Here is a 12,953-nt window from a genome sequence, read left to right as displayed (position 1 = left end):
CTTTCATGCTCTTCGTTAACACGTGATTAGTTAAAAAAAAAAAAAAAAAAAAAGAGGTGCGTTGCTAAGCTCTTCCATAGCTTATGCAAGCCCCAAGCAAGAAGTCCGCTTAAGGATGAGAGGGGAGAGGGAAAGAGAAGGGAGATAGGAAGTGTTGGAGGCGACCTTTCTTTTGATGTTTTGTTGTGTTGTTATCGTGTGGGGAGGCATCCCCATAATTACAGCAAAGAAAAAATAAATAGATATATATATATATATCTATTTATACACATATATAGACATTGGGGAGGCTTCTGCAGCAAAGAAAAAATATATATATATATATATATATATATATATATATATTTTACATTGGAAAGGCCGTGGACGTTCGAAGGACAGTTAGAGGGCGGCTGAAAAAAAGCCTGCAGTAGACGGTTTTTAAAAAAAAAAACAAAAAACATTTATATATATATATAATCGTTTTTTTTACGAGGGGTGCAAGCGGCTGGCCGGGCGCCTCAGTTTAAGGTGAAGAGGCCGCTGAAGGTAGCTAAGAAGCAGCTGCTAAGCTGGTGAGAGAGGTTGTTGGCGGAGGCGGCCGTTGGCAGGTGAAAGAGGTTGACGGCAGCAGCAAGAAATTGACGTGGCAGCTGGTCGTAAGCCAAGTGGAGGCGGCTGTTCTCTGCAGGCGAGGAGTAAGCCAAGTGGAGTTGCTAAGGTCGTGGCTGGCGAGAGGCCTGGCGAGAGGCGCTGGCGAGAGGCAAGAGGCGCTGGCAAGAGACGCTGAGAAAGAAGCAGTTAGCAGCTGGGCGCGCAACAGCAAGGGCGAAGAGGCCGTAAAGCCAACGTGGAGGGTGTCGACGGGCTCTGCGTGGAGGGGGTGTCTGTGAAGCACCGTACAAGCCTGAAGGCGAGCTCTACAGGGACCGTAGCTTGACGACGGCGGCATTGGCAAAGGCGGGAGCCGAGGAGAAGGCGCCGTTGGGAGCAAGGAGGTGACTGAAGCAGCAAAAGGCATAAAGCGCAGTGCACAGCTGGCTGCAAGGAGGTGAAAGCATCGCTGGCTAGCAAGGAGCGAAGGCGCAAGCAGCGGCTGGCGAGAGGCGAAGGTGGTGGCCGTCGGCACTGCGCACAGCCGAAGAGAAGCAGCAAACGCGAAGGCTGTGGTGGAGGAAGCGAGTAGCAGAGCAGAGACTGGGCAGCGAAGATCAAGGCGAGCGGAGAAGGCTGCAGAGGCGTGAAGCGTGTGGAGAGCAAGGCTGTGGAGACGAGCGAAGGCCAGAGAGACCTGGTGGCTGTAGCAGCTGGCGACGGCTGAAAGCTGCAGAAGGCAGTTGGAGTGGAAGGCGAACGGTGCTGTGGGGGTCGTGTGGCAGAAGACCACGTGCGCCAGCGTGAAGTCCCGGCGAGCGGTGCGGCGACGAATCCGGAGCGGCGAGGCGAAAGGATAAGGTAGGTGGAAATTTTTATTTTTTTTTATTTTTTTTTATCATTTTTATTAATTTTTTAAGTTTTTTGTATTTTTTAAATAAAAAAAACAAACAAAAAATAATAATATTTCTTATTTTTTTTTAAAAAAAAAAGAAACAAAAAAAGAATAGAAAAAAAATTAAAAACAAAAAAAGAATAGAAAAAAAATTAAAAAGAAAAAAAAGAATAGAAAAAAAATTAAAAAGAAAAAAAAGAATAGAAAAAAAAAATAGAGAGAAGAAAGAAGGAAAAAATTAAAAAAAAAATTTAAAAAAAATTAAAATAAAAAAAATTCTTTTTATTTGTTTTTAGGAGTCCATATTGTGTGTATATTTTTTATTTTTTCATTTCTGTATTTTTTAGTATATTTAGTGTAATTTGCATTGTTTTAAATTTTTGTAATATATTTAAAACAAAACAAAACAAAACAAAACAAAAAGAAAAAAGAAAAAGAAGAAAAATAATTTTTATTTTTTGGAATCCATTGTAAATTATTTAAATTTCTGTACAAAATTTTGCATAATTTAAGTAGCTTGCATTTTTTCTTTTTATTTTTTTATTTTTTGTACTTGCATGCATAATTAGTAGATTTATATTTTTTACAATTAGGCACGACATTTATTAGTTTTAAAAAAAAAAAACAAACAAACAAACAAACAAACAATAAAAACCAACAAAAGGAGAAAAAAAACAAACAAAAGAAAATTTTTGATTTTTTGTAGTTCTTCATTTTTTTTAATTTTTTTGCATAATTAGTGTAACCTGCATTTTTCATTTTTTGTAACTTTGTGCATAGTTAGTATTTTTTTAGTGTGCTTCATAATTTTTGTGTTTAAAAAAAAACATAAAAAACATAAAATCATTTTAAAAAAATCATAATTAAATAAAAATAAAAAAAATAAAAAAAATTAGGATAGATAGTTACACCATACATATTCTTTTTGAGTTGCCTTTAGTGATTAGGTAGGGAAAAATATATATATATATATACATATATATATATATATATTTATCAAAAAAAAAAACAAAACACAAAAACCAAAACCAAGACAAAACAAAAACACATATAAAAAACCAAAACAAAATTTTGACCTTATGCACTTACGGTCAGGACGTCTGATAGATTCTGCCATAGGGCCTAGGGCACCTTCTAGAGTGCCTACGCAAGAAAGTGGGACCCAATCGGTAGGCAATTTGGCAGATATTGCTGAAACCCTATCTGAATCCCAATCCGATACCCTTTCCTCTAGAACAAATAGTTCATTGTCCATGGACAATCTAGGGCCATCAACTAGTCATCCCGTAGCCCAAAATAGGACACCCTCACGATCCTTTAATCCATTTGAGGCTGACACCATGGGGTTAACATTCAATGTGAGACTCCAATATGTCTACACAAATGCTCAAGGAGCTGAGATCTTTAGGGACCCACAACAACGGTATCTTGTTAAGATAGCCGACATATTCTCAGAACTTGATAGAGCACCTCTAGTCAATGACCAGGGTAACATGTACATGGGTGGAGATGGTGTTCGCTATGAAGTCACCTACCATCCAGAAAAGGTAGACAAATTAGGGGAGCTCTCTAAAACAGAGTTTTTAGACATATCACAACTTTCCAGAGCGAGGGAGTCTCGAGATGACTGGCTCATCGAGCCGGACATGCCTGGACCTTCCAATGCCCAATCCTCAAAGCCATCCATAGATGATTTACTTCTTGTAGATCTAAATTTGGACAAGGATAAGAAAGGCAAGAGCAAATTGGATCAGGGGGCTGAAAGCCAATGGGAGTTTGTACGACAAATTCCTGTGACAAAGGTCTTACAGGATGACCCACTTCAAGAGGTCTATAAGGATTCGTTAGAGGGATACTATGCCACAACAAAATCGCCAGAGCTGGATCTTCCTCTAGCTTATGTAGTGGTAGTTGAGAAGTGTGCAGGACACATGAACAGAATAGTTGATAAATGGGCCAATGAATATCGAACGTTAGATTGGAAAGAGATTAGGGAACTCACGTGGAAAGGACAACCATTATTCATGGAAGTGTTCTCAACACATACAGCCAAACCAGGAGAGACAGCCTTTCTTGGAGAAACTGTTGCTCCTCCCCTACGAGAGTTCACTAGAGAGGGACCCTCAACATCTAAGTGGACCTCTGCTAGTAGCCCAACTCTAGCACCACGATATCGTCCTACACCAAATGTGCGACCACAGGTCACACCAAAACAACATCTTTCCCACTATGACAATCGGATGAGAAGGGAGCCAACTAGGCCTCCTATAAGTTCACCTCTTGAAATGAGGGTGACAAGATCTTTGGAGGGGTTTGGTGAGGCTGGTAATAGGGTACCCACACCAATTTTGGAAACATGTGGACCATCTCTCCAAAGGGAGGAACAATTCCCACTAAGGGTAAGAGGCCGTAGGCCCTACGATGAGTATTCACGACAAGTAAGGCCATCAACTCTTCAGAAACTGGTAAAGAAGTATGAAGGGTCGGGAGATCCATACGACCATGTAGCAGCTTTTAGGCAAGCAGTTCGAGCTGAGCAAGTTGCTGACAAGCATACTCAAATAGAAGGGTTTGGACTCACTCTTGAAGGAAAAGCCCTGGCTTGGTTTCAGGCATTAGAGGCTTCAGACAAAACTTCTTTAAGAGTTTTGGAAGAGAGATTCATTGCTGCTTTTTCCTTGATGGGAATTCAACATGACACGGTAGCACACATCTACTCTTTCAAGCAAGGAGAGAATGAGAGTGTTAGAGACTGTGTAAATAGAATGAAGCAGTACATTAATCGTTGCCCAGAAGATGAGAAGCCCGCCCAAAGTCGATTAATTTCTCTCTTCTTAAAAGGCCTCAAAAATTCGACACTGCATACACATCTCTATGCTAAGAAACATACAAGTTTCAATGAGTGTTGCCATGATGCTATGGATTTCACCGATAACTTCAAATTCCAGGATGGTTCTGGCCCTGAGGTGAAACCTAGAAATCAATGGGGTGAAGAACAAAGTTCAGGGTCTAGCGCACTATTAAATCCAGACCAAATAGCCAACCTAGTGCTAAGGAGATTAGGACAAACCTATCGTCCACCCATGCAGCCACAACAACAGCAGCAGAGAATGAGGAGTGTACTTCCTACAGGTCCTCATCTTTGTGGAGCATGTGGCGGTGACCATAAAACAGAGGACTGTAATACCTTTTCTCCTCTAGTCACAAACCAACCTACAAAGAAGTGGTGCCAAGCCTGTGCTTGGAACTTTACTCATACCACACAGGATTGTACTCGCATTGCGAGAATGAGACAGGAACGTGAGCAACCGAGGGGTGGAGTGGCTCCACAAATGTATCAACAATATACGAATTTTGAACGTAAGCCACCGATGGCACAAGAACAAGCACGACCTGTTCTTGGTGCTCAACCTCCTGCTCCAGGGACTGCTCCTGTGAGGGTTGTCGACTACGACAATTCAAATATGTGTAGAGAATTGGTAAACCCAGGCTATGTGGAGGAAGAATATGTATCATATTCATCCAAAGAAAATATTTTTGAAAGTTCCGTATACCCAAGCCCAGCACTGGAGACTCAACCAGGGGAACAAAACTCTTTAATGTTGCTAGGCGGCTACCAACCTAGGACTCCAGGCCCCTCAGGTCAATGGCAGCCAAGGAAAGTAGAGGCCAAACCAATGGGCCCCTGTTATGAGTGTGGAGAACCCCATTGGGCTCGTGATTGTCCACATCGCTCAAGGCAAGCATCTAGATCCAATACAACAGCACAACAATTTCCACCAATAGAAAGATATTGTCTGGGGTGTTGTGTCGAACACTTCCCGAAGGATTGTCTGTTGAAACCACATGAGGAAGGCACCTCTCAACCAAAGGTTTCACTTAACCTTGTAGGGGCAATTCCATCACCACCTTCATCTGAGAATGAGGATGTCGTGCCACTTAGAGTCATGACTCGATCACAGACACGAAACGCTGAAATACAGACTGATGAGACACCTCGAACTAGGGACGCAAAGACAAATTTAGTGGACAAGACCCTACAGTCCAGTAGAAAAAAGACCACTAGGAGAAAGAAGAACCGAAACAAACAAACTAAAAGTACATCCACTAGTTCTCAGGAAACCTCTAAACAAAACATGAGGGATAAAACTTTTACATCCCAGGAAGTGCATGAGGAACATCAACCTCAACCTGAGCCTAGTGTTAAACAAGATAAGGCTAGTACGACTGAGGATAGTTCTGGGGGTTCTGTTTTTGTGGATAAAGTGAATGAGACTCTAGAGGCCATCATTGATGCTCATAGAAGTCGCATTGCAGCCTTATCAGAGCTACCCAAAAAGCTTCAAGAATACCCAAACCCTCGTGAGGAGAAGATCAATCTAGCTGTACATCAGCAACTCATTAGGGAAGCTCAGTCGATACTTGAGGGGCCACCACCACCTATTCCTCGGGGCCCAACCTCTCTTAAGCCAACATTAGAAACTATACCTGAAGTGTCATCAAGTCGGGAAATGAAAAGTGAGTTCATTTCACAAGCTCAAAGCAAAAGATCGGCACCAAGTGACACTCCATTGAAAGAAGAAAGTCTACCATCACCTAGCCTTGTCTTCCCATGCAATGATGAAGTTATTGATGCTAATGAGGACATGGCAAATGACATGTGGGCCGCTGTAAATGAGAAAATTAATGCGAACATGTCTTCTATTAGTTCGCCTCCATTCTCTGAGGTGGATTTTACCAGAGACACGGAAAACAACTTTGGACGCCCAAGCATTCAGGAGGAAGGTCAAACAATTGTTTCTCCTAGAAGTAAGCATACAATGAAAACCTTACCATCCTATCTGGGAGAATATGAGAACTGTTCTCAAACCTTGAGGATACCCTCCATGCATAAAAGGTTGACTAAGGAGAAAGATATGAGTATGGTGCAGGCTATTTTGTCAGCACCAGTGGCTTGTACCTTACCTTTGCTTGAGTTGATAAAGCTTAAACCTGAGTTGTGGAATGATATTGCCACATGTTTGTCAGAGCAGGTATTGCTACAAAAGGGTCCCCATGAGTGTACTATACACTCTGAAACAAAGCATGTAATGCCAGTTCCTATCAACAAAGTTGGAAAATTTTGTGAAGACGATCAGGGAAATGCTACCCTCCCATTAGAAGTGCGAAAAGTATCTTCAATTGCAATACTTGATAGTGGTGCAGGAGTGGGCATTGTGACAAGGTCCATTTGGGAAAAATGGGGCAAACCAGCTATTAGGAGTACCAGGATGCGCTTGCAGCTAGCAGATGGAAGCTTAGAACATCCCCTTGGGCTGCTTGAGAACATATTGGTCACCACATGTGGGATTGAATATGAGCATACCTTTGCAGTGGTGGATTTTGGAAAGCATCCAAACTATGAAGTGATATTGGGTAGACCATTCATGTGACAATTTAAAATGATTCAAGATTGGGGATACAACTACTTGTACCTCAGACATGATTCTATCATCACAAGGGTCAACCTAAGGAATCACTCGTATCGTGATGTAACAAGGTCTCCAATAGATGAGTTTGATTCTGCTTCATCTGAGGGCTCAAGAGTTACATTGTCAGATGGGCGAGAAGATCTATGGATGTGCGGAGCCTCATGTAGGGATTTCAACACTGAGAGACTTAAGGGTAATCGAAGTGTATCTGACGAGGCATACATTCCACAACCCTTCCCTGAGCATTTAATTGATCCATTAGAATGGAGTCATGTCCTTGCAACATTATCGACATGTGCTTTACCAAAGCCAATTCAATTTTGTGACTCAGATGGATATGATATTGTTCCTATACGAATGGTACAACCACATAACCTTCGAGATGATTTGTACTATAGGAATGCATCCACAACAGCATTGCATGTTAAGGAAGTCTCGGCTACTCCACGAGCTTTATCGTGTCAAAAGGGTAATGTTTCTACCTTACCCAACCCACAATCAAAATCTACTCTTAAAGCTCCAAAACAAATGATGTGGATAATTGATGAGTACTCAAGTGAGGGCCATGGCTGGCATGTTCCAACTACTCTAGTTGCTGCTCAAAGAAGGCCAGGCAAGAAGGATTCATCAATGTGGCTACCCAAAGATGCGTACAAACTTGTACCATCTATTCCAGTTGCTAAGCCTCTTAAGAAGCACATCATTTCCAAGCCCAAACCTCGGATTGTTACTCGATGGGTCCCAAAACGGGTTCTTAAAGCACAAGGCTATTATGAGGGTGCACCAGCAATTTGGCTTCCAAAATGCCATGCTTTGGCAGGGATAAAAGATTGTTTCCAAAAGATGCCAAGAGCCACCCTTGATTTTCCATATCAGTGGGTACAAAAGAAATCAACACAAACTCTTCAAGATAGGAAAGGTGGCTGTGATAGCACCTACAAAACTACTTGTGTTGATCTTCCTAAAACATGTATTGAAACACCTGTTGTCCCGATTTCTCCTTGTTACATAATTCAACCATCAACTGGTGTACTTAAGACCCATCCAACTCCAAAGGAGTCTCATTTGAGCATAGATTCTAGCATTTCAAAGCCTAAATCCCCTTATCTTGCTCAAATTCCAAGACAATTGATAAAATTCCCACCCAAGAAGGACATACCTAAAACCAAAGATAAGGCATTAACACTACAAATGAAGCTCTTTGGTAGATCAATGTTTGAATAGTGTGGTTCCTTATGCCTTTAAAGAATTATGTTCTTTTTTCGATGATCCACACCATCAGCGCAAGAGTAACTCAGTGACTCCACAATAAGAATGACAAGCCAGGGCACTTTTCTCCCATTGGGTTTTTTCCCCTCGGCTATATTTGGTGATTGGCACCACTAACAAATTTTATTCTTTTGTTTTTTTCTTTGTTTGTTAATAAAACTTTGTGCAGAGATCTCAGCTTAAGAAGAGCATCAGATACGCCCCTACAGTCCACCTATCGTGCACACAAATTAGGAAGGGGGGAGATAGGCTACGCTTACAAAGATCAAGGAGGAGCAATCTGCACAAAATCAGCAATTATTCAAGGCAAACGAACAACATCAACAGGGCACTACAACAGGTGTATGCAAATCTTAATCTTTATTTCTTTAAGTGCTCTTATCTTTCGAATATATGGTTTGCATGTACACAATATTGGCTGGTTTGAGTTTTGATTAGTAGTTAAAATGTGGTGAGTACATTCTAGAGTCTTAGAAAACTTAGTAAGAGATATTTCTATCCAAAGACAGTGTAGGATATATACCAAGGGAGTATGCCAAGTACTTATGTCTTCAAGGTATATTAGTTATCCCTAGTGGTAGTTATCTCTTAGATATGAGCTAGGTGCTACGAGTAATAAAAATTTATGAAAATATACCCTACAAAAATATATATACAAGGTGAATTGCGACATGAAGTGTCTACCGCCATGCGAAGTGCTTGGTAGGACCTGGGGATGTCTCAGCACCTTGGGGCCGATGCCTTGGTTTCCATGGGGTGAACACTGATGTCTAGAAGCTTCAATAGAGGACCTTTGAGGAATCTATCGCCTTGATAGATGTTGGTAGGACTCGGGGGTACACTATGGGCCCTCGAAACCGATGCCCTCATCTTCAAGGGGTACTCCTTAGGTCATAAAAGAAAGAAAAAGGGTCTGTCGCCCTTGAGATACTTAGCGGTCTTTAGATTCTCTTGGCGGAGGTCTCTTGGCCATTGCTCGGGTCTCATGGGGATAGAAACTTAATCTTTATCACCTTCTACACACATATCAAAAAAAAAACAAAAAAATAAAAAAACAAAAAAAAAAACAACAAGAGAGAGCTCCAATCACCTTTGCTCATACTTAGAAGTAGGGTTGCCACTTAGGAGTAACTTACATACTGATAGGACATTGAGACTGCGGTCATAACCGGCGGTGTACTAAGCACATTTGCCTTTGCATAGCATTATCTACTACCTAAGTCTCACTTTGACTAGTTTTTACTCACCTCTTTTAGTATTCATTAAAACTTTAATCAGCCTTGCACTTGTATGCTCACGTGTGTAATTATTATTGCTGATTTTGCTTTTCTTTTCTTTTTATCAATAAAGGACTTTACTCGTATCAATTGTTTTTTGTTGCAGCTCTTGCTACTACCGCGCTCGAGGACGTGCGCAAAATAGGAAGGGGGGAGTGTTGCTTGCAAATGAAGATCAATACCAGGATGCAACAAAAACGATACTTAGGGCTCTTGAAAAGAGTTCTACTTTGTAGATGAATGAGGGAGAGGGTTTGATAATAATCCCACATGGGGACTTATGGGAGTCCTAGAATTTTTGTATAAAAGGTGGCTCATTTGAGAGCTTTACACACATTGGGCAAACTCATGTTTGAGCTCTCTTGAGACTAGCTCTCCCTCTTCTTCCATAGAGGTGCAAGCTCTTCTCTCTCCCCAGTTACATTATTGTAAGTCTATTCTTTTGTTAATGCAATGAGTGATGTTTGTCTCTCTTCTCATGTCTATTCTCTAGTAAGCATGTTTCTTTGTTGTTGATAGCTTCAAGGAGTGTGTGCATGCTAGGAAGTAAGATCTTGAGAATGAAGGATGCTTTGAGCTTGTGTATGCAATAGCTTAGCTTTCTTCTTGTTTGGATGCATGGAATGAGTGGGATGTTGAGTGATTGAGTGTGGCAAGATTGAGCTTGAGTATGTGTTAGTCCATGTCAATAGTAGTAGTTTTCTTCACATTCTCTCCATTTGTTGTGGATAAGCTTTTGTGCACCGGTACGGGTCGAATCCCTAGCTCCGAAAGGGATGCAAATCCCATTGGATTGAGCTTAGTGTGGATCGTACTCCTCTTGCTACAAGAGAGAGAGTTTTCCGTCTCTCCAACGTACCTCTCTGAGAACTTATAAAAACCTGCAGAGTGCAGCTGCAAGTACAGTGTGCAATTCTCTCTCTCATTATTCATAGCCAAGACTCAAGTACATTGTACAATCTCTCCCTCTCTCTCTCTCTCATAAGGGAACCAAGACAGCTTTCTCTCTCTCATAGCCAAGTACAATCTCTCTCTCAAAGCCAAGTACAATCTCTCTCTCTCTCATATAATGCCTCCTAAGGGAACCAAGAGAGCCAAGAAGAACGAAGCATGGTCATGGTGGGATGAGGTGGATATTCTTGAGGCCAATCAAGGCGGAGGAGCTAGGAAGTGGAAATGTCGCTATTGTGGCAGCACCAAACATGGGGGAGTCAACCGAGTTCGAGGTCACCTAATCCATGAGCCGGGACAAGAAATCCAACCATGCTTGTCAATCTCAGCTGAGAAAAAGAGAGAGCTAGAAGCTAGGCATAATGAAGTGATTTTTTGTGCTCCTCCTCCAAGAGCTATGGCTGCGAACCCATCATTCTTTACAACTCCTTCAAGCAACTTCTCCACATCCGTAGGCTCTTCTTCCGTGCATCAACCACCACCCCCCAAAGGCACGCAAAGAACTCTTGCGGGTTCTTGGAATCCACGCAAACGAGAAGCCGTGGATGCAGCTATTGCAAGGTTCTTCTACCATGACCACATCGCTTTCAATGTGGCAAGGTCCCCTTATTTTCGGGAAATGGTTCGTCTCATTGCTGAATTTGGACCAACCTACACCCCCCCTTCTTCGGAGAGCCTTCGAACCACGCTTTTGGCAAAGGAAAAGGAAGCTGTTGAGCAAGCCATTCAAAACGTCAAGGAAGGGTGGCAACGCAACGGTGTCTCCATCATTAGTGATGGATGGAGTGATAGCCAATCTCGCTCCATCCATGGCATCATCGCATACTCTCGAGGGAACACATTTTTTGTGTCTTCCCATGATGCCTCTCCAACGGGCAAGTATGCCGACGTCATCGTGGAGGAATGGGCAGAGGCAATTGAGCAAGTGGGTCCTCAAGATGTGATCCAGGTCATTGGTGATGGGGAGGCCTCAAATCGAGCTGCAGGCGACCTTCTTTTGGCAAGGTATCCACACATCACATTCACTCCATGCATTGCACATGGCTTGAATAATCTTCTGAAAGACATTGATGGTCTTTCATGGGTAGCACCATGCATAGCAAAGGGAAAAGACATAGTTTCATTCATCACTCGGCACACATTTAGCCTCTCCGAGTTTAGGAAAAGATCCCCAAACTTGGATCTTAAAAAATATTCGGAAACTCGTTTTGCATATACTAGAGAGGCTAGTTGCACTCCATAACATTCTCAAGCAGCTTGTAGTGAGTGATGAGTGGAGCACGTGGCCCACTGCCCGTAGCACACAAGGAACAACTTGTTACACCCACATCATGGATGCTCCTTTGTGGGTGAAGATTGAGCATGTTGTCAACATTACGAAGCCCATTATCTACATGCTGCGTATGGTGGATGGGAAAAAACCTTGCATTGGCAAAGTTTATGAGGGCATGGACAAGATGGTGGAGCGTATCCTTTCTTTGGAGCCCGACACAACAAAGAAGGCAGAACTTCAAAGTTTGTGTCAAGCAAGGTGGGACCGATATCACTCACCAATGCATGCAGCTACATTTGTGATTGATCCAGAGTTTCAAGGCAAAGGCCAGGAATCGGATGAGGAAGTCACAAATGGCTGGGACAAAATCCTTGCCAGATTGGTGCCTGATGCTACGATGAGAAGCAAGATTAGAATTGATTTGGGAAAGTACAGAGCAAAGACAGGTAATTTTGGTTCAGCAGCAGATGCCCAGCAAGATAGGACACTTATGGGAGGTGCTCTTTGGTGGGAGAACTACGGATCGGGTACTCCAGAGCTACAACGGCTTGCAATGCGCATTCTCAGTCAGAATGCAAGTTCTTCTCCAATTGAGCAACTATGGAGTGTTTTTAGCCATGTTGCCTCGAAGAAGAGAAATCGGCTACTCACTACCAGAACAAATGACCTTGTGTATGTGTCAGCCAACTTGCGACTATTAGCCCAGGTTGCTAGTGGTGACTTTGACCATGAGAGCTTCATAGATATGGAGCCACAGTCTGAGTCGGATGATGACGACCCTCCACCTCCACCTCCACCTCCACCTGCATCGATGCATGATGCATCTATGGATGATCTAGCTGACATCTTTGCACCTATTTGATATCACCTAGGACTTTAGGTTTCTTTGTTCTTAGCTATCTAGCTTTCACTATGTGGCTATACATTGTACAAGCTATTGTACTTGTGGTTTTCTAAATATGAACAAGGTCATTGAGTTTGCTATCAAATTCTTGTCTTTTTTTGTCTACTTTCAATTGTATATTTGTCTCTTTTTACGTGCTTTTAATTGTATATTTGTCTACTCATGTGTATTGAAATATGATAACGTGTCGTTCCGGATTGCAAGGGGTCCCGTTCCCGTTCCGGATTGGCCCCTCGTTCCCATATCCGTTCCCGTTCCCTTGTGACTATGATTTATATGCCTCTCATGAGCAGGTCGGCTGGCTGAAAGCTGGCCGACTGCATCATGTCTTGCATTAAAT

General features: G+C 42.4%; 1 protein-coding gene across 1 annotated transcript; it reads left to right on the top strand.

Annotated features, from left to right (window-relative positions):
- The first annotated feature begins 10,833 nt into the window (after positions 1 to 10,833).
- On the top strand, positions 10,834 to 12,571 carry LOC147634418 (uncharacterized). Its single transcript, XM_086804443.1, has 2 exons — positions 10,834 to 11,520; positions 11,792 to 12,571. The coding sequence occupies exons 1-2, from the start codon at positions 10,834 to 10,836 to the stop codon at positions 12,569 to 12,571; spliced, it is 1,467 nt and encodes a 488-aa protein (XP_086660569.1).
- The last annotated feature ends 382 nt before the right edge of the window (positions 12,572 to 12,953 follow it).

The sequence above is a fragment of the Cibotium barometz genome, chromosome 10 (genome assembly GCF_041138505.1).
Source record: "Cibotium barometz isolate CiBa-2024 chromosome 10, ASM4113850v1, whole genome shotgun sequence".
Taxonomy (NCBI): Eukaryota; Viridiplantae; Streptophyta; class Polypodiopsida; order Cyatheales; family Cibotiaceae; genus Cibotium; species Cibotium barometz.
This window is presented reverse-complemented; position numbering and strand designations above follow the sequence as displayed.

Coding starts and splice junctions, on each gene's coding strand:
- LOC147634418 (XM_086804443.1), top strand. CDS start 10,834: ATGGCTGCGAACCCATCATTCTTTACAACTCCTTCAAGCAACTTCTCC. Junction 11,521..11,791: donor ACATTGATGGTCTTTCATGG/GTAGCACCATGC, acceptor TTGTGGGTGAAG/ATTGAGCATGTTGTCAACAT.